The following is a 23777-nucleotide window of genomic DNA, read 5'->3' on the forward strand; positions in this document are numbered from 1 at the left end:
TTAAACTTGCTCTTACATCGAGTTATACAGTGGCATATGACCCACGGTTTTAATTAAGTACAGTAGTAGTGCTAGTAGCTTACATTTCAGGCAGCCACATATTAGGGAAAAAACCAATAGAAACTACAAGAAAATGCCGTACGATTTCTTTAGCGGTCGAAAATTAGCCGTCAAGATTAGTCTTTAATTTGACGATACAAACTAGCCGTCTAACATACACATATTTTTTTGGCGGCTATTATAGAGCCATCGATGATATATCTACCATAACATTATTCGGGCCAATTTGGATCACGGGATTATCAAAGGAATTGTGAGGGTGTTGACGATTTTCGCGTCAACAGAGGGTTCACAATTCTTGAGATTTTAAGTCTGATAGTTTAAGTCTGATAGTGTTACTTTAGCATAGAAAACAAAACATCGAATCAAAACCAAAGGTAAAGTATCTATCAAAACCAAATAGCTCATGTTTCAACCATTCTTATACATATATTGAACTCCTTAGTTTTTACTTTACAGACTCCTTTAGAGCACATATTAGAAAAATACAGGGAAAAAAGAAAATACATGACTAGCCAAAACCTATAAGGAAACGGAAAATTTGGTAAAACTGTGCGTATGTTTGGCTGAATAGGTAAATTATAGAAATTTTATTTCAAAAAACTAATTAGAATATAGACAAAATAGAAGAGATATAAAGATAAATGTTGTGATTCTCGAAGAAAATGTTTGGAATCCTCCAAAAAAATTAAAAAATGTTTGGAATCCTCCAAAAGTTAGAAGAATGAAGAAAATCCTATACGAACTTTGAAACACATTCCTACAATTAATAGGGCTTCAATGGAAATATTTACATAGGATTCAATTCCTTGAAATAACTAAAAAGAATCTCAGTTCCAAATAAACCGTACATTTTTTTTCTAATACTACGACTATTCGTTTGTTCCAAATTAAACTGGCCCTCGCTGAATTGGTGGCAGGAGACAATCGCTATTAATTTACGCTTGGGGTGGATCAACAAGTGCAATATTTGTGGTACATTTCTTGGCCGACCTAGCTACCGCTATTAACTAAATGCAGATCCTCTGCAGTACTGCTGATGCAGCAGCAATAGCTTATGTGTGGGCCCACAATCCCCAATGCCATTAACTTGTCTCCTTTTGCAATCCCTGTTCTACTATGGTGGGACTTCTTTAACACCCACTATTTTGGTTGGAGGGTCCAATGGACGAGCATTGAGATCCTACTGTTTATAACGTTGTAATAGGTGGCCACTAACGATGTAGGAGTATGACCACAAGAGGTGGTTTTTGGCATATGTCCTGTTCTTTTCTTATATATTAAATACAGATTTTACCTTAAATTTTGCTTTGCTCGTTTTTTTTAAACTGTTGAACGGTTTATTTCGTGTGATAAATCTATTAGATAAATCTAATATAAAAGTTGCTTTAAAAGATTAGATAAATCTATTTTTCAAGTTTATAATAATCAAAACTCAATGCGCTAATAGCTTTTTTGTTTTTCGTTTCCTAACTTCATCTTCAGTAAAAAACGATCATCACCCGAGTTCGACTTTTTTTTTTAAAAAAAGCAACATGACATATATGTTTATGTTGTTTATTTTTCATTTACTTTTCTCCTCTTACCTTTTTAGCTTTCTATTGGTTATATTCCTTTGTTAAAACTAATAGAATTAGTTATACATTCACATGTATAAACATTCCGTTTCCTATACAACTATAAATGGTCCTCTTCGACGAAGTTGGTAACTATAAGAAGCTAATGAGGATATAGAAAAGGTGAATTTTCTAGCTTATGGTTGCTAATTCATTCTCAACTAGACTATAAAAACTGATTCTTATAGTTTAGTTGAGAATCCAAATTATTTAGAGTTAGAGATTCTCAAAAAAAGCTATAGTTATCTCCGAATAAGGGCTAAGAAGCAATTACAAAATTTTAACTTATGTAACCATATGCTCAATTATAGTCCAACCAAAAGATAAAGGAGAGAGATTAGCACAAGCATTGAACGTACTCCAGTACATTACTGAACCCTGTTTAGATGGGACTAAAACTTTTAAGCCCTATCACATCGGATGTTTGGACACTAATTATAAATATTGAACGTAGACTATTAATAAAACTCATCCATAATATTAGACTGATTCGCGAGACGAATCTATTGAACCTAATTAATCCATAATTAGACTATTTGATGCTACAGTAAACATTCTCTAATTATGGATTAATTAGGCTTAAAAATTTTGTCTCGCAAATTAGCTTTTATTTATATAATTATTTTTGTAAGTAGTCTATATGTAATACTCTAAATTAGTGTCTAAATATATACTAAAGTTAAGTCCTGGATCAGCGTTAGCTAGGACTTGCCTCCAGTTTACAGGGTGGAGTACAAACAAGTAGCAGTCCAGTACTCCAGTCCTTGTGAACCATCTCTTTGCCAACGGCCGGTACAGTCGTACATAGTACAGAGTTGCAGACGCAGTTACAACACCGCTACGTAGGAGCCTCATCCGTCCCCTTGGCCTCCGTTTTGCCGCTTACCCTGCACCGTACAGAGCTGCAGATGGGCAAGTGGGTCTTTTTTTTTTACCTGCTTATCTCACTTTTTGAATTTTTTTTCTTTCAAATTTTATACTCCATCCGTGTCAAATTTTAAGTATTTTTAAAATAATGGTAAGTCAAACATTTTTAATTTTAGCTATTAATAGAAAAATCAATCATGTAAGAATAATGTTACTAGATTTTCCACTAAACGAACTGTTATAATATACTATTTCGTTTATTTAAAATAACTTACATTTATAAATATTATTGTTCAAAATAATATCTCGAATACTGTGTTTAGATAAAAATGCTTATATTTTAAAATAAAGATAATATTGCTATATAAAAAATAAACTAACTAGCAAGCGGGTTTTTAGTGGGTGGTGGGACTGCTCATTTGCATCCCTAACCGTACCGCTGCTTACCTTGCACGTTTGCGCATCAACCGAGACTAGTACTTACTACTTCCGTCCCAAAATAAGTGCAGCCGTGGATATCCGTGTCCAACGTTTGACCGTCCATCTTATTTAAAAAATTTATGAAAAATTTAAAAATATTTAGTCACACATAAAGTACTATTAATGTTTTATCATTTAATAGTAATAAAAATACTAATCATAATAAATTTTCAAATAAGACGAACGGTCAAACGTTGAACGTGAATAGTGTAAAACTAAACTTATTTTGGGATGGATGGAGTACTGCATAATAGTACTCCGTTTCTTTCTTTTCACATTACACGGAATACACACAAGCACACACGCGCACACACACCACTGCACACATACACCTCACCCGTCACAGATATATCTCCATCAAATGTAACACGCGTTTAAATAGATGAACGTAACAAATCCTTACTGAATTCTTATAAATCCTGGCCTTACCGAATTCTTATAAATATATCCAGTGGACACAATACTCGCAAACGACAGGATTTAAATGGTAATTGCAAATAATGCGCAGATCAACTCCATCACACCAAGATTTGTCGAGTATGTTTTCTCTTGTGTTTTCACCGTAGGTTTGAACTGATGGGCGCCATGCAAGGATGCATTTTTTTTTTCACCACACGCGCCCATGCTGCAACATGCCACTTGAAAAACTCGTGGGCACGAAAGGATATCATGTCGTTGTGTGGTATGAAAGGATATTACGTGTAGGTTAATTGCTGTGGGGTGTGTGAGCTTGAAAGTGTATGTATAGGATATTACACTTGCTGCCAGATCAAGGACGTACTACCAGCATCATTCTGGGATAGAAAATTGGAATCTATAAAACATTAAAACCCTACTTGATACTAGTATATATTCCCTCCGTTTTTTAATAGATGATGCCGTTGACTTTTTCTCGCATGTTTGACCATTCGTTTTATTCAAAAATTTTATGCAAATGTATAAGATATAAATCACACTTAAAATAATATGAGTGATAAAACAACTCATAACAAAATAAATTATAATTACGTAAATTTTTTAAATAAGACGAATGGTAAAACATATAAGAAAAAGTCAACAACGTCATCTATTATAAAACGGAGGTAGTATTAACCTTTCTCAGCTATGAGCACATGAGCAGCTAACAGGACCTGCTCTCTATATTTTAGAGGACCCTAGATGAACTTCGTAACATAAGCTCCGAAGACTAAAAATATTTGTAGTTATAGTGTATATTTTTGTAAACCGTGTGTCGTCTAAAGTGATACAAATAAAATGGATATTATTAACATGATAAATACCTAAAATCGTGAAGTAAATTTAGCTTAAAAAACAAAACAAAATTATAGCTAAATTTTCGGACTAAACATATACAAATGAGAAGATGAGAAGATCACAGGACCTCATTCGAGGCCCTAGCTACGATAAAGTAATGTGTGGCCAAATGAGAGTCGGACATAAAGACGGACCCTGCCAGCTTAGGCCGTTGGTGATCACACAACCAGCCTAGGCCCTTGAACTGGCCCTGGCGACCAAGCCGGTGTCTACATCAAATCTAGCTAGAGTGTTATTATGTTTTTATTATAAAAAACACATTTCAAGCTTTTGGAATTAACCATTAATTAATAAAATATATTTTTACTAACTAATGAAAATATTAATCTTTGATTATTCTTGGTTATTGGTGGCTGACACTATAGGGGATGCCAACATTCAATTAACCTGTGTTTCTTCTCCCCTTGCGTAAAGAAAACGAGTAACATTCACACGCACATATCCTTCGAGATTCATAGCAATGTAGCAATGTGTTACACTTCGTAAGTTATATATATATATATATATATATATATATATATATATATATATATATATATATATATATATATATATATATATATATATATATATTTGAATCGTTCAGGACAAATTATCTTAATTATCTACAATTTTCACCCAACTTCTTCACACTTTCCCTTCTCTTTTTGAGCTATAGCTCTAGCACGTTGCTAGAATCAACAAACAAGAGACAGTTCTGCAATCGCCTGGCGTTTCCTGGACGATGCCAATGCCTGATGAAGGTAGGAGCGACCATGTTTTGGCCTTGTTTAGTTCTAAACTTTTTCTTCAAATTTCTAACTTTTTCATCACATTAAAATTTTTCTACATACATAAACTTTCCAACTTTTTCATCACATAATTTCAATTTCAACCAAACTTTCAATTTTGGCCATGTTTGTTTTCAATGTGAAGAATCTCTGCGTCTCTGCGCCTGTTCCAACGACCGATCCTCAAAAGATGAGGCTAGCTTAGCTTTGTTTTTTTGTTGCTGCTCTGCTGCACGCTCTGGCCTAGCTAGCTGCGTTTTGCTCCTCTCGATGGGCTGCTTCCTGCATGTGTCTGAGCAAACACAGCAGGCTACAGTAGCTCTCAATATGGATGTTCTATAATGTGTTGTGTGTGTGCAATGAAGCACTTTTTTAAAAGTGTTTTCAGACATTTATTGTTTCTCATTTAAAACACATGAATGATAAATCATATAAATAGAATGGAAGAGTTGATGGAAATGCTTGTATATGAAAAAAAGTTTTTAGTAAAAACATAACAAAAATAGAAAAATGACCATTTCAGTAGACATGCAAACCAGAAAAAAAAAAGAGCAAACCTCGGGTTAACCTCTCGCACTTAAATCCATCCATGCATGCACGTAATAAAAAAAGGAAATTATTGGCTCTTTGACTTTACACGACGATCAAGCATAAATATTTTTCTTTTGGTAATGTGACGATCAATTGTGAATGGAGTGAAACTAGGGCCGTGTTTAGTTTCAAAATAATTCTTCAAACTTCAAACTTTTCCATCACATCAAAACTTTCCTACACATACAAATTTTCAACTTTTCCATAACATCGTTTTAATTTCAACCAAACTTTCAATTTTGATGTGAACTAAACACAGCCTATAAAAGCATCTTGTGGACAACCGTAATTAACCACGGTAGCAATATGTACTTTTCATTCCTATGCATGTGTTGAAGTTATCGTCTTATACACGATCCAAATCATTGTGTCCATAGATAGCTGTGTCCATCTAGTTGATGTAGAGACACGATAGAAAGATGAGGTCTTTATGCAGAAGTAGGGGTTGAGGAAAGGAAGGAGGATAACTCACTCTTTCAGTAGTAGGGGATATTGAAATATTGCTGAAGGCATAGTTTCATACTTCCTCCGTTTTATATTGTAAAACTTTCTAGCACTCCGTTTTATACAACTTGAAACGGAGGAAGTAATAAGTTTGGATACTTCTATTATTATAAAAAAATATGTTAACACTAATTAAGTTGTATGGTAAAGTCTGCCTGATGTGTAGCCAACGTGTCTTGTTAGCCATTAGCCAACATCAATTCCTGTGACAAGTCACTACTCGCCCAGACGGAAATTTTACCATGAACCAAAGAAACATGTCTACATGTATCATTCTCCAATCTTTCATCATGTCCTGTTTGGCATATGCATGCTTTGGATGCTTTTGGACGAGTACAGCAACCGGTGAATTTTGCTGGAAAATATGAGTACTCCATGACGCGGAGGCAGTGCGGCCGCACACACACTGGAGATCGAAAGGACACTGCCGCAAGAATCCAGATGCATCCGTCCGGCCGAGCCGCCGTCCTATGAACAGCCGTGCGGTCCTATCATCCAGCCAGCCGGCCAGTTTTTTCTTCCCAAAAGGACCCTCTCATTTAGAGCGTACGATCGATCCATCCATCGAGTACCGAACTAACAATTTCTCCCTTTAAAGGTATAAGCATTTCTACCATTATGTTTGCTCTGTCTTCAAATGTGGAGAACAACATCCTATGGTTAATGCGAGCGGCCTCTAAAAGAAAAGGATAAGGCGGCTCCCCAGTTCTCACAGCATATACGCTGCGTTGCTAGTTGTCTTCCAAGCTCTATATTTGCTCTGACCATCTTTCCTAACAGAAAATGAGAAAGTTGTTGTTTTGAGTTGGTCGAGAAAGTTGTTGTTTTGGAAGGCAACTGCATCGCTTCTGTCACATCTACTTCTCTCTCTCTCTCTCTGATGAGATAGCCACAATTTGCTCCTCCTATCTGCTCATCGTGTCGTGCCAAAGTCCGTAGAGGGTAGATATATATGTGTGTGTCAGGCGTCGGTGGCCGACGATAGAGATATGGTTGGATGGAGGAAGCTATAGGTGGCCACCTCGCTGACGGGGCATAAGGAGTTGGTAGTGGAGTTGCTTCATGTGGGCCTCAAGGTTGTCGTGTTGGCGACGCTTTGAAGCCATCGTGATCTTTGCTAGCCATCTCATTGCTCGCCAGTTTTCTGTGTAGGTACATTATGGGCATGTCATTCTTGATTAACACCTATAGATATTAGGTTCGGTGCTTAGATAGTAGGGTCTAATACGTGGGATATCTGGTCTAGTATCTGGCACTTGTATCACTACAAGATAATTGGGCTATCGCCATCAATTTATTACAACGAAAAATAATTCGTGGGCAATATATTGTACTATCGCAATGATATTTTTTCTGTGGCAAATAACTATATTTTGTTGCAACGATTTACGATCGTTGTTTTATTAAGTATTTTTGTTGCAATAGAAAACGAGCTATCGCCACAAAAAACATTACTATTGCAAAAAAACATGTTCTATCACCACAATTTTAATTTATGTGGCAATTTGCGTAGTACATGATACTTTTCACTATTTTCTGTTGCCATGATCAACAGATTCGTTGCAATAATAATTTATCATCTCATAATTTGACTTATTCTTTTCATATGGGCATGGATTAGGATAAATTTTGTATGAAATTTAGAGCTCTACAACTTAACTTTATCATTTGAAATCTTTTAAATACTCAAATTCATGATTCAAATCTCAGATCGGCAGGCTCAAATGGAATGATATGCATTTTTAAATAAAATTGATGCGTAGGTGAGTTGGTAATGGAGAGCGCGTGTGAGGGAGAGATCTTGGGTTCGAATCCTAGCCATGACAAGATATCAAAAGAAAATAGTTAGGATGATAGATTAATATTGAAACATTTAATTTGGTACGTAGAACTAATGCTACACTTGGAGTGGTGGCAATAGTTATCTATTGCAACGATGTGAAGTGTTGCAATATATTTTTTTGCCACATCCATTTTATGGCAATATCAAAATTTATTACAACTAAATAAAAATCGTTGCAATAACCTATTACCACGCTATTTATTACCACGGCTAGCAACGATTTTAAGATTGTGGCAACATGTACCTATTGCCACAATTTTAGCATTGATGCTACGATTTTTTCCGTGGCGATAAATTATTTTTCTAGTAGTGTATCAAATTATGAAAAGGGGAAGTGAGCCATCGCCGCTTAGTGGGTCGGCCCACTTGTATCCCCACATACCAATACAAACCTAGGAAGACTATAATATCTCTACTTTATTAAATCTCAATTCAACTATTTCTCTTTTTTTTTACTCCCAATGCATTTACTCCCTTCAGTTCTATAATTTTTTATGTTTTGGACAAGGTTAATTAAAGTCAAACTTTTATAACTTTAACTATCAATATCAAGAATATTTAGTTTAAAGGCACTAAAACAACATAGACATATTTATCTTATAAAGAACTATACTAAGGCCTGGTTTAGTTCCCAAATTTTTTTCCCCAAAAACATCACATCGAATCTTTGGACACATACATAGAGCATTAAATATAGATAAAACCAAAAACTAATTACACAGTTTGCATGGAAATCGCGAGACGAATCTTTTGAGCCTAATTAGTCCATGATTAGCCATAAGTGCTACAGTAACCCACATGTGCTAATGACGGCTTAATTAGGCTCAAAAGATTCATCTCGCAGTTTTCAGGTGAGTTATGAAATTAGTTTTTTCATTCGTGCCCGAAAACTCCTTCCGACATCCGGTCAAATATCCGATGTGATATCCAAAAATTTTCTTTTCGCGAACTAAACATGGCCTAAAAATTTAAAATATATTTATTTATTGTATATATTATAATAGAAAAACATAGTTAAAGATATATTTTGGAGACCATATCATTGTTCAAAAGTCAAAATTATAGAACGGGGGAGTATTCCCTACTTTTATAAACTCCGATATAATAATTACTTAAAATAAATTTAATTTTGATACCCGGTAAAATTAAAAAATAAACTTTTTAGTAGTAATTGTTTTTTATGAGGAGTCGTAATTAAGAGAGGACATCTTTTCATCTCTTTTTCATAAACGCGCAAAAGGATTGCACGTCAATGTATTAGAAGAAAGCGGAGTTTGGTTATACAACACAAACGGTTAGAAGGCTGTTGCCAAAGGTCAAGAAAAAAACAAATACTGAAAAGATAAGCTACTGGTGGGGGTAAGGGGTCTCACTGCACTCTACCCTGTGCCGACATCTCTTCAACTTACCGGGTGAGGATCTTCCATCATAATATCACTATTATTACAATCACTAATATGTGGGATATCACCCTTTTATTAATTTACACGTTAACGTCTGTAATGATAGGGTCGTTATAGCAGAGGTTGAAAACCCCACAGCCCCACCTCTCTAGCTTGAGTGTCAGTGGAGCCCGGTGAGCCGAACCTGATCGAGAGATCGAGTTTAAGAGGTGAGCTTATATTAGGCACAGCACCCCACACCAACATTCACATTCAGTGCACCCCAAACACCAAGAACTCCTCCTTTTTTTCTCCTGTAATAATCCTGTACCCTCTCTCTCTATCTCCCTGCAGCTGCTGCCTAGCTCCAGTACGGCCACCGTCGTCGATCGGTCTCTCTCTCTCACCGGATCCGAGAAGCAAAGAACCGATCTTTTTTCTTCTTTTTTCCCCTGCGTGATGCTTCTTGTTTACTACTACGTGGGTGCAGTGCAGGTTTGTTGATCGATCTTGGGGCGGGGCGGGATCGAGCATATGAAAGGCGAGATTGTTGACAGAAGAGAGTGAGCACACGGCGCGGCGGCTAGCCATCGGCGGGATGCCTGCCCCCGCCGCGTGCTCGCTCCTCTTTCTGTCAGCATCTCTCATCACTCCCTCCCGCATCCCCCGCCCCGATCTCGCGTCGATCTCTCATCTCCGGAGAGGAGCCATCTTTTAATTTGTTTGATTTGATTTGATCTCGTTTCCCTGAATTTCTTGGTGGAAACCCGCGCCGACACGCGTGGCTTTTCTTTCTTTCTTTCTTTTTTTTGTGCAGAGACAGAGAGATCGAGATAGCAAGGACATGTCACTTCATTATCTTCTAGATATGCACGCAAAACATTTTTTGTTTGTTTTTCTCTCTCTCTTCTTGATTCGATTTCATCTCTTTCTTGCTGTCATCACAGCCTTGCATGCCGGGGAGCTACTACCGAGGAGATCAGCGATTATTGCTGATATGATGCTGCTGCTGATGGAGTGATGGCAAGGAGGAGGAGGAGAAAAGATGAGCATTTGATGTGGTAGGTTTCTTCTTCTCAATCCTCTCTGATGAGAGATGGAGTACTGTAGTAATTTTCCTCGATCTCTTCCTTTGCCTTGGGAGCTGAATCAGTGAGTAGTGAAGCGGCCAGTACACTGCTCCACTGTAAGGATTTAACAGAATAAAACTGCACAGCTTCTCATCTCCGTATTCATCATTCACTTCTCCGTATAGTTTTATCTCTCTCTCTCTCTCACTCTCACACTCAGTGCTTCTGCTCATCTTCTCCCCCTACTGCTCTCTACTCTCTACCTAGAATGCTCATTAATTAATCCTTCTTTAGTTATTTTCATGGTTGTTTAATTAAGGGTTCTTGGCGTTTGATGATGAACTGATGATGATGATCCAGTGCTGCTAGCTGGGCTTGGTGAGCTCCTGCTGGCTCAAAAATGGAGCATGGAGGTCACTAGGAGGAGAACCATATTTGGCAAGGACGGTGGTCTCGCCTTTGCTTTGGCCAGATCTGATGGTTTGTATATATCTCTCACACATTTGGCCTTTTTGGTTTTTGGTTGGCCCCCCCTCTATCTATCTATCTATCTATCTATCTATCTATCTATCTCTCTATCTCTCCATAGAAAGGGATTATTGATGATGAGGAGGGGTAAAATTGGATGCCTTTTGATGCATGTATGCTTGGTTTTACCATCCATTCACTTGCTTAGTGTTGAAAGTGGTCCAAGCTTAGCTTCCTGAGACTAGTCGTCTGAGTGACCCATTTGCTGCTGTTCCCTTCCTTTTTCTTTCAGGATGATAAACTACTACATGCATGATATAATGGATAGCAGAAGCAAGCTAAGCCACCACCACCACCAGCAGCAGGAGCACTAGCTGCAAGTCTCTGCAATATCACCAATACTAAGGTAAATATATATCCATGCAAAAAACTATATATGACTGAGTTATTTGAGTTTTGTTTTTAAAAGTTCTTGAGGTGTGTGGGAACTTACAGTTGCATTTGCTCTTGGATTTGGAGGCAAACATTATTTGAAGTTTTGAAATGTTTGCAACATTTTTTTTTTTTGAGAAGTGCATGCACTAGTACTGCAACATTCGGGGTGAAAGAAAGCTGCATGCGTTGTTTGGCATTCAAAGGTCATACCATGAGATCAAAACATTCTTTTTTACGCTTCAGTGCAGTGCATAGGCTGGATTGGTTATGCTCCAAGTATTATCATCTGATGATAGACTGTACAGTTTAGTTGGGGTGTATTTAGACCCTGTGTGGGTAATTAGATGATCAGGAGCATATAATCAAGGTTCAGACCAACCATGATGCTAGAAATAATACTTCCCTTTTGGTGCTAGCTAGCTAGGTGCTAGGTGGAGTATCATTTTGTATGATTTCTCCCCTAGCTAGCAAAGGAATGTCCATGCATGCATGTTGTTTTACAAATGTGTGGGATCCATAACTATCTCCATTATTTACTGTTCTTCAGACTGGAGCTTAATTTTTCCCAAATATTAAGTACATACGTGGGTTATTTCGATCGATTGCACTACAACATAAATATTAATCTTTCTCTACTGAACTTTGATTGGGAAAATGATAATACAAATTATATAAGTGAGAAATATATCAATGCTGCTAAAGTTGAACATGCCACATTAAGCAATATTGTGCAGATCGATGAGACAAACAAGCCTTGCAATTTTGCATGTTTTGTGCCACTATGAGGAGCGAATATGCCTCCATTGCACACCAAATTTTCGTTATGTATCGTTCCAAAGCATTCTATAGATAAAAGAAAAAGATAACAAATTACAGTTTTATTTATCTCATTATTTTTCTTTTGCAGTATAAAACTGAATTCTTAATTTACACCCATGCGCCAGTGATCACGCTTTATTGTCCCACATCGGGCTGCTAGATCCGTCGCTTTGACATAAAAACTATGTTCTTGGTTGCATCAATGTGTGTAGAGTTACATTATTTAAATTTCATGATAAAATAATAAGCTTTATTTATTTTGTGTCAACTAGTAGCGCATGTATATGAGTATATTGGTCATATCTTCCTACTAGATGGGCAATTGAATGCAAGAAAATTGTTCCTCCAGATCGTCAAATCCTACGCATTGAAGTGAATTATTGTAGTTTTGAGGATGGCATGGGCTATGCATATATATTACTTCAGTCTGCTCAGTATATGTTTACTTTCAAAATGATTGAAATATTGAACTAACTAATCCTCCTGCCATAAATATTTGACGTTTAGAACAAGATTTGGTCAAGTTTTGGAAACTTTCACAGTCAATAAATTTCTCAAATGCTTAGTTTAAAAACAAAAAGAATGGCATACACAAAATATTTGCCTCAGAAAGTAATATCATAATATCATAAGCCTATTAGATTTATGAACTTATTCTAATATAAAATTGATGTCCGGAATTTTAGAAATTTGACCAAATCTTGTCCTGAACATCAAATATTTATGATCGGAGGGGAATATATATGTGCACATGAAAAAAGGGTTCACAAAGACTGCATGGATATCCTCCAAACAGGATTATCTTTATTTTCTTTCGGGAAAAGTCCAGATAGTTATAATTGTGTTTTAGTTAAGGACTTGTGGTAGGAGTGTAAAATCATGTAAAAAATGTCCCTATGTTTGTAATTATACCCCATTCACGCCTCTCTCACTTCATACAAGTAACTTAAGGAGATACTACATTTTTTCTCTATATTTCATTATCTTTAGTTATATCTGTTTTTACAAAAAGTGGCCAAATTGCTGCCTTTTACTCCTAATTTCTTTGTTCAACGTATTCTCGAACTGAAGCATGTATTTACTCAAGCTTCATCAGCTAATTTATAGGATATATCCACTTCATAAATCTTGATGTCACCATTTAGTGATGGTCACTTGCAAGTTGGGTCGATGAACCCGACAATGAATAAGAGTGCGCAAAAACTGACACAAATAAAGTAACAAATGTCCTTTGGCTCAATTCAATACTTCAATATACAAGTAAAACAAGATGGAGATGCGATTGAAGGACGGTTTGCTTTTTTGCGCCAAGTTATAGACATGCTGCCTTTAACATTTGTGAGTCAATATCTCTCTCTGGGGATTACTATTGACTTACTTTCACTATGTAAGGTTTGGTTTGAGATCTGAATGTTAAATGGCCCTAATACATGTTTACATCCTTAGCAAGCATGAGTAAATGTAAGGTTTGGTTTGAGATCTGAATGTTAAATGGCCCTAATACATGTTTACATCCTTAGCAAGCATGAGTAAACAATCTGCCACCAAAAGTTCCATCTGCTTCCACCAAAAATGTCTTTCACGGATTACAATACATGCAAGTAATAGTAATATTCAGTAAGTGTGAAGTTGACACTAAAATAACGCTGTGATGAATACAGTTTGCAATGAGAAATATTACTACCTCCGTCTCATAATAGTTGTCTTTCTAGGATTCAAAATTTGTCCCAATATACTTGTCACTAAAAAGTACTAGCGGTCACATCCATTCCTTTATATTCAAATTTCTTCCTTTTCTACCCCTGAACTACTACTCCGCTCCTAACGATACACCATTTAATATGGGATATTATAGTCTTTTTTCTCAGACCTTAGTCCATACTAAACTACCTAGAATGACAAGTATTTTGGGACGGAGAGAGTAATATAACAATCATTTCCCTGTCACTGAATTTGGTCACTTAAGTACATTGCTTTTTTACGAGCCTGTTATGTATGTCTTTATTGATGCTATGTCGCGTGATTCCATAAGTAGCTACTGGAAACTTATCAGATAATGTATCTGTCATCAATTCATCTCATGTGGGAAATTCTTCCATTGGCAGTGTGTTTTATTTTCTCTTTCCAGTAAGCTATTGTGATTTTCATTCTCCCATGAAGGATTTGAACATTGGTGTTTTAGGAGTTTTTCTTACAATGTTTTGTCAATGTGAAGTGTGCTAAAAACAACTTGTCTTGAATTGATGGTATTTTACCAATTACCGGTTTCTATTACAAATAAGATGTTGTCAAGCTGAACAAACTTAATAAAAATATACTTCTCGGAGGCACATTCTAATATATTCTACAATACCTTGTTGTTGTTTATCCCGTACTCTCTTTCTGAGATTTGCTCATATATTAATGTGAAAAGTGGCATTACCACTGTACCTTTGTAGTGCCATTTGTAGAAAGATTCTTCCATTTCTTTCTGGAAAGCACCGATTTAAGCATGTGGTATCTGACGTTAATTGCAACTTCTTTCTCAGCCTAACTGCAAAACATGCTCTCTTTAGATATTGCCTGTTTCCACCCACCCTTGTTGTGATTTTGGGATTAGCTAGACAGTAAATTGAATGATTTTAGTATACGGTCTATCTACAGTGGATTATACGTATATATATGTGTTCTCAGTTCTCACCAGATAAAACAGAAACAACTTGACAAATTCAGTGTTTAAAGAAAAGGTCTACAAGACTAGCATACAAGGAACGGGTGCCCCAACCTTGTACCGCTTAAGCCGTATAAGCGGCTGAGTATACCGGATAAGCGTCCAATTATGCCGCATAAGTGCTATAGGGTGGGGTAGGGTGGGGTGACTACACGAAACCGCATACCGCTTTTTAAAACATTGTCTGTATAGTTTTAACATCCAAATTGTGTCTTTGTTGTTATTCATCTCTATCTGTCCATCTACAGCGAGATAATGTGTATGTGTCTTCTCTCCAGATAAAACTAAAACAACTTAGACAAATTCATGTGCTGTATAATTTTTAACATCCACACTGCCCTGTTATTCAGCAGTACAGGTGCACACGATGAAGAGGGAACAACAGCTGAAAAGAAGTGAAACATAGGCTGCTTCTGCAGTATTGATAATTTCTAACAGTTGCTGTCATAGAAGGCAAATGCATCTGCAGGTAATGACTGATTAATTTAGGGATAACTCCATTTTGAAAAATTCAGGCAAATGATGCTGAAATCTATTATACTTTATTACTGTATTGATCATCCCCCTTATTTCTTTTTTCAGCTTACATGGAGCATTCTGCAAGAGTATGTTTGGTGATAACTGAGTTTTTAGAGGATGTGTGCAACCAATTCTCGCACGCAAGTCCATCGCGATAGGGGATTTGGTGTTCACTGAATTCAAACCGTTCCTTTCAAGCAAGAAGGGTCCTGAAGGATATAACAGCTTCAAATCATACAATCTTTGCCCCTCCCTTTTATTCGGCTGGAACTATTGAAATGTCACTTTCAGGATGGTTAGAAGCTTGTGCTTTAGGGGAAAATTTCAAAACTTTTGCATTTTTTCCTTAGCCTTTCTTTGTCAGTAGTACCAAACTGCGCCTTTATTTCCAGTGTTCCTGGAGAAACGTCACGCTCAATATTAGTTGACCATATACACAAATTCTTTGCTTCCAAGGTATCATTTTCCTTTTGCAGATTTGGACATTTTTTGCCATGCCAAAGATCTCATCTTTTACAGGCTCCCAAAGAGCATTGGTAGTAGTTGGTAGTACACTGGTACTATTAGTACCAAATGACTGAAAAAGAATGGTTAGTACAGTAGTACTAGTGCTGCCCATGAGTACTTTGGTTGTTGCTCTTGTCATCTTCCATGTTAATTACTCCTATTTTGCTGTCCGGTACCTTGGATAGTTCAAAGTTTCTGCAAGCTTTGCAAACCTCCAAATACAAGGTAATGGACTACTATTATAATGGATAATCAAAGGAGCTGTCACTTGTCTAATCTCCATGAAAACAAATGCAAAGCTAGGACAGACGTGTCCTGAATCTCCAATATAATACAGGGGATTGCATAGGCAAACGTTCTATTATTGTACCTGATGAATGTTGTAAAGAACTCTAATACAGTTCAGTGTTCACCAACTAACATGTGACATTACCTACTAATCACTGTTATCTTTAGACACGTTTCGTCAGATAACATATCGAAGCTGAGCGGTGTACTTGTAATGTGATTTGCTATGGCCTGTTTGGAGTTTGGACTGTAGGATTTTATAGTTCCTTCAAAACGCATGATTCTAAAAACACAGGAATAATTAATTTTCCGAACAGCACGATCTCATTTTCGGTAGCTTCAATTCAACGTTTAGGCCTGTTTGGAGTTTGGACTGTAGGATTTTATAATTCCTTCAAAACGCATGATTCTAAAAACACAGGAATAGAAAAAAAAAACATAAAACAGGGTGGCATGTCAAGTTTATCATAAAAAATGTAAAAAATACATGAATTTTTTTCAGTGCCTATTCACTTTGATGCCAAAAAAAACCTTACCAAATTTTGGCAATGCCAAAATTTTGGTATACTTGCCAAAATTTTGGTAACTTGCCAAAATTTTGGCAGGATTTCTTATATAGTTACCAAAATTTGGCATCAAACTAAATGTAGCCACTTTTTTGGCAACTTTACTAAAATTTGGTAAGGTTTAAAATGGCATCAAAGTGAACAGGCCCTCAATCTTATTGTTTGGATGCTTTACAGGTTGGCATGTCAACTTTGTCATAAGAAATGCCAAAATACATGAATTGTTCAATCTTATTGTTTAGGTGCTTTTACATGAAAATAATACAGGAATTTGGAGAGAGATTGAGACCACGGAATTTTTCAAGAGGTTTAAGTTTATTATAGATTTCGTCCAAAATTACTATGATTTATTTCATTCTATGGGAATTCTAAAGGCCTCATTCCTTTAATCCGACAAGCACTTAGGAAATTTTTACAAAGGATTAATATATACCCTATAAAATTCCCCCATATATCCATTTTTTTCAAAGGAGCCCTTAATAGATCCCCCCCCCCCTAGGATTTGAATTTATTCATTCATGTGAAAATTCTGTAAAATCCATGTACATTTTAAAGGAGCTCTCATTAGTCCTCAATATGATATCAAATTATAATATCTTATTTGGCCATAACAATGGGCAGTTCTATGAAACTACAGGAGTGTGTCAAAAACCTGTTTGCAGCCCTTCTGTCAAGACCTTGGTTTTGTACAAAATTTACACCTTTACAAACCAAGAAAAGTCATTACTCCATCTGTTCCAAACTATAGACACATTCTAGTACTAGATCTGGAGAAAGTGTATGTCCAGATTTATTAGTAGCAGATTATATCACATCTGATCCTAAGTTATACTCCCTCCGTTTCTAAATACTTTATGTCGTTCACTTTTTAAACATGTTTGACCATTCGTCTTATTAAAAAAAATTAAGTAATTATTAATTCTTTTCCTATCATTTGATTCATTGTTAAATATACTTTCATGTATATTTATAGCTTTACATATTTCACAAAATTTTTTGAATGAGACGAACGGTCAAATATGTGCTAAAAAGTCAACGGTGTCAAACATTTAGAAACAGAGGGAGTATTTTACTACGGATGTACTACCTCCGTTTTAGGTTATAAGATGTTTTGATTTTGGTCAAAGTCAAACTACTTCAAGTTCGACTAAGTTTGTAGAAAAAAATAATAATATTTTCAACCCAAGATAAATTTATTATGAAAATATATTCAATTATTTATTTAACAAAACTAATTTAATATTATAAATATTACTATATTTGTCTATGAACTTAGTTAAATTTAAAGTAGTTTAACTTTAATAAAAGTTAAAACGTCTCGTGACCTAAAACAGAGGGAATAAGTATTTTCTTCCTTCTCTATACTACAACAAAACGAGTTAGGCGAGCCTCGTCCCACCGACAGGTGGGTCCCACCATGCACCAACAGAAAACCGCGCGGAACAAAGCCGAGCACAACCCGGTCGGAAGCCGCCTCCCCACTTCGTCCCGACGCCGACGTCCTCGCCGCCGCCGCCTCCGCCGCTCCGCGTGATCGCGATTGCGATCGCCTCCATGCTACCCACCCCTCTCCTCCGCCGCTCCGCGTGATCGCGATTGCGATCGCCTCCATGCTACCCACTCCTCTCCTCCGATCTAACCACCCCGCCCGCGCGCGCGCCGCGGCCATGGCGCCCCTCCTCCTCACCCTCCTCCTCCTCCTCTGCCTGGCTTCACCGCCGCTGGCGGCGGCGGCGGCGGCGTGCGGGACGAACACTAGCCTGGTGGGGTACGAGGCGGACCTGTGGATGTCGCAGCACCAGCTCCGCGGCCGCGTCGAGGTGCTCGACGGCTGCTCGTTCCGCGTCGCGGCGCTCGACCTCCTCGCGGGGTCCGCCTCCGCGCGGTGGTGGCGCGCCGAGGGGCCCGACCTCGACTCCCTCGCCCGAGGCGCGCCCGCCGCGGGCGACCCGCTCAACCGCACCTTCCTCTCCGAGTCCCTCGTGTTCCGCCTCCTCCCTGGCGTGTCCTGGCCGCTCGTCCCCGTCCTCGCCGCCTTCGACCCCCTCACCTCCTCCCTCTTCGGCTTCGTCCGCCTCTCCAACGATTCCTCCGCCGATTCCGAGGCGCCCACCATGTTCGACTCGTGCGCCCAGCTCTCGCCGCGGCTGCGCGTGCGCTGGACGCTCCACGGCACCTCCGACTCCATCGACATCGGCCTCGAGGCGGCCGTCGGGTCGGAGTACTACATAGCGTTCGGGTGGGCAGCGCCCGGCGCGCCCGAGCCGTCCATGATCGGCGCCGACGTCGCCGTCACGGGCTTCACGGAGGACGGCCTCCCCTTCGCCGACGACTACTACGTCACCAAGTACAGCGAGTGCACGGTGCGCGCCGACGGCGCCGTCGAGGGCGTTTGCCCGGACACGATCTACGAGCAGGGCAACGACACCGCCGCCGGCGCGGTCAACAACACGCGGCTGGTGTACGGCCACCGCCGCGACGGCGTCTCGTTCGTCCGGTTCTCGCGGCCGCTCGTGTCGCCGGACAAGAAGTACGACGTGCCGGTCAACGCCACGGCGAACATGACGGTGATCTGGGCGATCGGGCTGCTCCGGCCGCCGGACTCGCTCCAGCCATACTACCTCCCTCTGGGCCACGGCGCGCCGGCCGGGACGGCGTTCGGGTTCGCCACGCTCAACGTGTCGGCGAGCGGCGGGTGCGTCGGGCCGCTCGACGCCGAGGACAAGGAGGACCAGGACAGGATCACGGCGGAGCGGAACACGCCGCTGGTGGTCACCGCCGGGCCGTCGCTGCACTACCCCAACCCACCTAACCCGGACAAGGTGCTCTACATCAACAAGAAGGAGGCGCCGCTGCTCAAGGTGGAGCGCGGCGTGCCCGTCACCTTCTCCGTCGAGGCCGGCCACGACGCGCCGCTGTACATCACCTCCGACGCCGTGGGCGGCAACGCCACGTCCCGGAACGCCACCGAGGTCGTCTTCGCCGGCGGCGCCAGGGCCGAGGGCGTGCCGGCGGCGCCGGCGGAGCTCGTCTGGCTCCCCGACCGGAACACGCCCGACGTGGTGTACTACCAGTCGCTCTACGACCCCAAGATGGGGTGGAAGATCCAGGTCGTCGACGGCGGCCTCAGCGACATGTACAACAACAGCGTCCTCCTCGACGACCAGCAGGTGACCTTCTTCTGGACGCTCTCCGGCGACTCCATCAACATCGCCGCCCGCGGCGAGCGGAAGAGCGGCTACCTCGCCGTCGGCTTCGGGAGCGCCATGGTGAACAGCTACGCCTACGTCGGGTGGATCGACGGCAACGGCACGGGCCACGTCGCCTCCTACTTCATCGACGGCGAGGACGGCGCGGGCGTGCACGAGACGAGCGAGAACCTCACCCACACGAGGTGCCGGTCGGAGAACGGCGCCATCGTGTTCGAGCTCACGCGGCCGCTGTCGCCGTCGTGCTCCGGCAGGGTGGAGTGCAGGAACATCGTCGACCCGACGACGCCGCTGCGGGTGATCTGGGCGATGGGCTCGCAGTGGTCGTCTGGCCAGCTGACCGTGAGCAATATGCACTCCATCACCAGCAACCGCCCCGTCCGCGTCCTCCTCCTCGCCGGCACGGCGGAGGCGGAGGAGGAGCTGCGCCCGGTGCTCGCCGTCCATGGATTCATGATGTTCGTCGCGTGGGGGTTCCTCGTTCCCGGCGGGATCATGGCGGCGAGGTACCTCAAGCATCTGAAGAGCGGCGACCTATGGTTCCAGGCACACACCTACCTGCAATCCTCAGCCATGGCCGTCATGTTCTTGGGATTGCTCTTCGCGATCGCTGAGCTCCGTGGCTTCTCCTTCAAATCCACGCACGCAAAGATCGGCACCGCGGCATTTGTTCTCGCTTGTCTGCAACCGATTAATGCTTATCTCCGACCGCATTTGCTCGCGGAGAATGGCGAAATTCTGCCAATGAAGAACAGGGTGATCTGGGAGTATCTGCACATTATCACCGGGAGATCAGCTGTGGTAGTCGGCGCCATTGCACTCTTCACCGGCTTGCAGCATCTTGGTGACAGGTATGGCAGCAAGAACATCAAGGGGTTAACATGTGGGTTGATCCTGTGGGTTGTGGGTGTCACATTGGTGGTTGTTTACCTCGAGTTCATGGCGGCGAGGCGAAGAAGAGGCGGCGGCGCAGATGACCTTTCGGGTAAATGGGTGCTTGGCAACACTGATGAAGATGATTCAGTTGATCTTTTGCAGTCCACTAAAATGGAGTCTGATTCGATTGAACCAATGGAGGTGCAGCTTGAGCCACTGAAAGGTTGATAAATTTTCTTTTTCAGTATACATAAGAGGATTTTAGATCAGATTCTTTATAGATAGTGAAAAATGGAGTTATATATGTCTCATTAAGGGATTATAGTTAAAGTTATCTGTTAGTACCTGGAATTGGAGAGAGCTTCCAATTTGGCTTCATAAGGGTGTAGAATAGGTTTTTATTTTTCATCTTATTTGGACTTAGGTCAACCTTTTCTTTTAAAACCTCCTAACTTGGTAGTGACTATGGTCTGTATGTATATTTGTACAATTTTGGTATAGCTAAAAGAAAAGGCTACACTTTCTTTAATTGTTAACTTTGTGATTCATACCTGACGATGTTTTACATCAGACCAATGCTGCAACTGTACAAAGTAATTGAGGGCTATCTGCAGTTTGAAATTGTCTTGTCCGTGCTATGTTTGAGCTTTGTTTCTTCAGAAAGGTAAGTTTGACATTTGTGCATGCCAATTCATATGCTGATATGCATTTCAGCATTTGGTAGTTTGGCACCAATGGGAGATGGCCCAACGTTAGGCCTTTCTGCATCCTGAAATGCCTGCTCAACTCAACTGATGTGATAGACAAACTGAAAGCAACACACTTTATGCCACATTACTAGAAATGCATATAGTTTCATGCTAAAGCAACTGTGCTAACCTTTTTTTATCAGCCATACACGGATTGCTTCATGCCGTCCTGACACGCACATCTGTTCTAACTTCCAAGGTTGTTGTCTACATGTCTTCCAACTTCAACTAATGTACTTTAGTTTGTTGACCCTGTGGATTGTCCATTTACAACGATGAGTTGGCTCTAAACAAAAACAATTTCAGGTACTACTCTCTACAATCTCCTTTGTTGTTTTGCAGCGTATTATATTGTGTTTTAAGTGATATGGACGTCAAGCTGCATGTTAGGTCTATATTTGTTTTAGTTGGGTATCCTCCATTCAGATCTGGGATCCCTTGGTAGTTGGCTTGCCACCGTTGCCAGGAAGAGAGAAAAATATGCAGGACTAGTGCATTGCCTGTCCTTGCATTGGAGTCTGAAGCCTTCTTTTCTTCTTTTTTGTTATTGTGATGGATCATGGACATGGGCCTTTGAAGAAATGTGATTAGTTCTAATTTTGGTTGAGGTGGATGATTCTGTAGTTTGGTAAGGCCCAAACTAGACTCTGAAAATGAATAGATTGTAGAAGAGAGTGTCATTTGATGGGCCCAATTCCTGAACAAGTGAACCACACTATGTTTATCAGTCTGAACTACTGTTCAGTTGGAACTCCAAAACCAATCTGTGTTAGATTCGAGCAACACAGAACTGTGTTCTTTTAGGAAATCCATGTTTGAAATCAATACTATGGTAATGATTCCGTTGGTGTTAGAGAAATCCATGCATGAAATTAATACCTCATCTTTGAGAAACAATAACAAAAAAAAATGTCTATCTACCTAGTGAGAATAGCGCCATAAGCAGTCCCTAGTTGTACTTGTATCCTCCCTGCTCCCTGTACTCTGTTTTCGTTTCTTTTCTTCTCCTGCCCTCCTGATGCTGTTTCTTTTCAGCTTGTTTTCTCTGCACTTCGGTGACCTTGTACAGTTCTCCCTTTTCTTAATATAAAACCAGCAAAGCTGGCATAGGTTTCAAAAATAAAATATCTATCAATTTACTCCGGATGGTTATTTTATCCTGACCATGATAGAGAAATTTACTTCACGGTTAAACTGCATATTCCCACCATCCAAAAAACTTAAACCTAGGAGAGGATGTGACATTTTTTTTTAGTACAATGAATCTCGATAAAGGGCTGTCCAGATTCATTGTACTAGGAGATATCACATTCTTGACTAGGTTGATTTTTTTAGGACGGAGGGAGTATGCTGAACATGGACAGGAAGATTCATAATCTCCTGGTTTCACCTCTAATTTTTGGAAGCATAAGGAGTTGTACACAAGATTCATACCTCCAATCATATGCCATTGCATTTGCATAGGACCCATTTTGGATCACTTTTGACCTACCCCTTGGCTTTCAACTGAACTGGTTCTGGTTTTTTTGCTGATGAAGTCGACCTGCATTTACTGAATCATGAACACTCCTCGACTGCCACAATTTGGTTAAGTCCACTCCACTCCAGCCTGCCTGCTGCCTGGTTTGATGGAGATGGTCCCTGCAATGCACAACCTGCATGATGCAGAATTTGAGGAGCAGGCCACATGTTGCTTCCTGGCTTATCTGGCTATGCTTATCCCTGAATTTAGATTACCATTTCATTATCTTTCATATTCTTGTGAGATTTTTTTTAGTCGAACTGACCTAACTTTAGTGATGTCTACTTGCAATTTTTGCTGCTTGCAAAATTACACAATAGTAACTCTTATTTTTACAGTGTTCTCTACTAAAAGTATTGTAGTAGTACCAGCATTATTGCAAGTAGAAGTGATACGGGTAATATATTTATGAGTTATAAACTTATAGGTGCTAGAAAATTATTCTACTAGCAGTAATTTATGTGGTGCTATAAATACATAGGATCCCTTGGATGAGAAAAAGATTAAGAAAAATTCTATATTGATAGTAGAGATTACCGTAAAATTTGTCCTTATGGTAAGGTCAGGTCGACTAATAAGTCAAATATGGTTGTGCTTATCCATGATGGTATT

At 40.0% G+C, this 23777-nt stretch overlaps 1 protein-coding gene and 1 long non-coding RNA gene across 4 annotated transcripts; both read left to right on the top strand.

Annotated features, from left to right (window-relative positions):
* Positions 1-9696: 9696 nt before the first annotated feature.
* LOC9269806 (uncharacterized) lies at positions 9697-15923 on the top strand. 3 transcript variants are annotated; one of them, XR_003242954.2, is made up of 6 exons: positions 9697-9819; positions 9923-10488; positions 10858-10977; positions 11258-11371; positions 15280-15398; positions 15512-15923. It is a non-coding gene; the product is annotated as an uncharacterized lncRNA (long non-coding RNA). The 3 variants fall into 3 exon arrangements; XR_001546977.3 differs by having other exon boundaries at positions 9778-10488; XR_001546978.3 differs by lacking the exon at positions 9697-9819 and having other exon boundaries at positions 9909-10488; positions 15283-15398.
* Positions 15924-18281: 2358 nt separating this feature from the next.
* On the top strand, positions 18282-21430 carry LOC4341681 (cytochrome b561, DM13 and DOMON domain-containing protein At5g54830). The gene has a single exon (XM_015785883.3). It carries the CDS (start codon positions 18420-18422, stop codon positions 21120-21122), a length of 2703 nt encoding a protein of 900 aa, XP_015641369.1. The 5' UTR covers positions 18282-18419; the 3' UTR covers positions 21123-21430.
* The last annotated feature ends 2347 nt before the right edge of the window (positions 21431-23777 follow it).

This window comes from Oryza sativa, chromosome 6 (assembly GCF_034140825.1).
Source record: "Oryza sativa Japonica Group chromosome 6, ASM3414082v1".
NCBI lineage: Eukaryota > Viridiplantae > Streptophyta > Magnoliopsida > Poales > Poaceae > Oryza > Oryza sativa.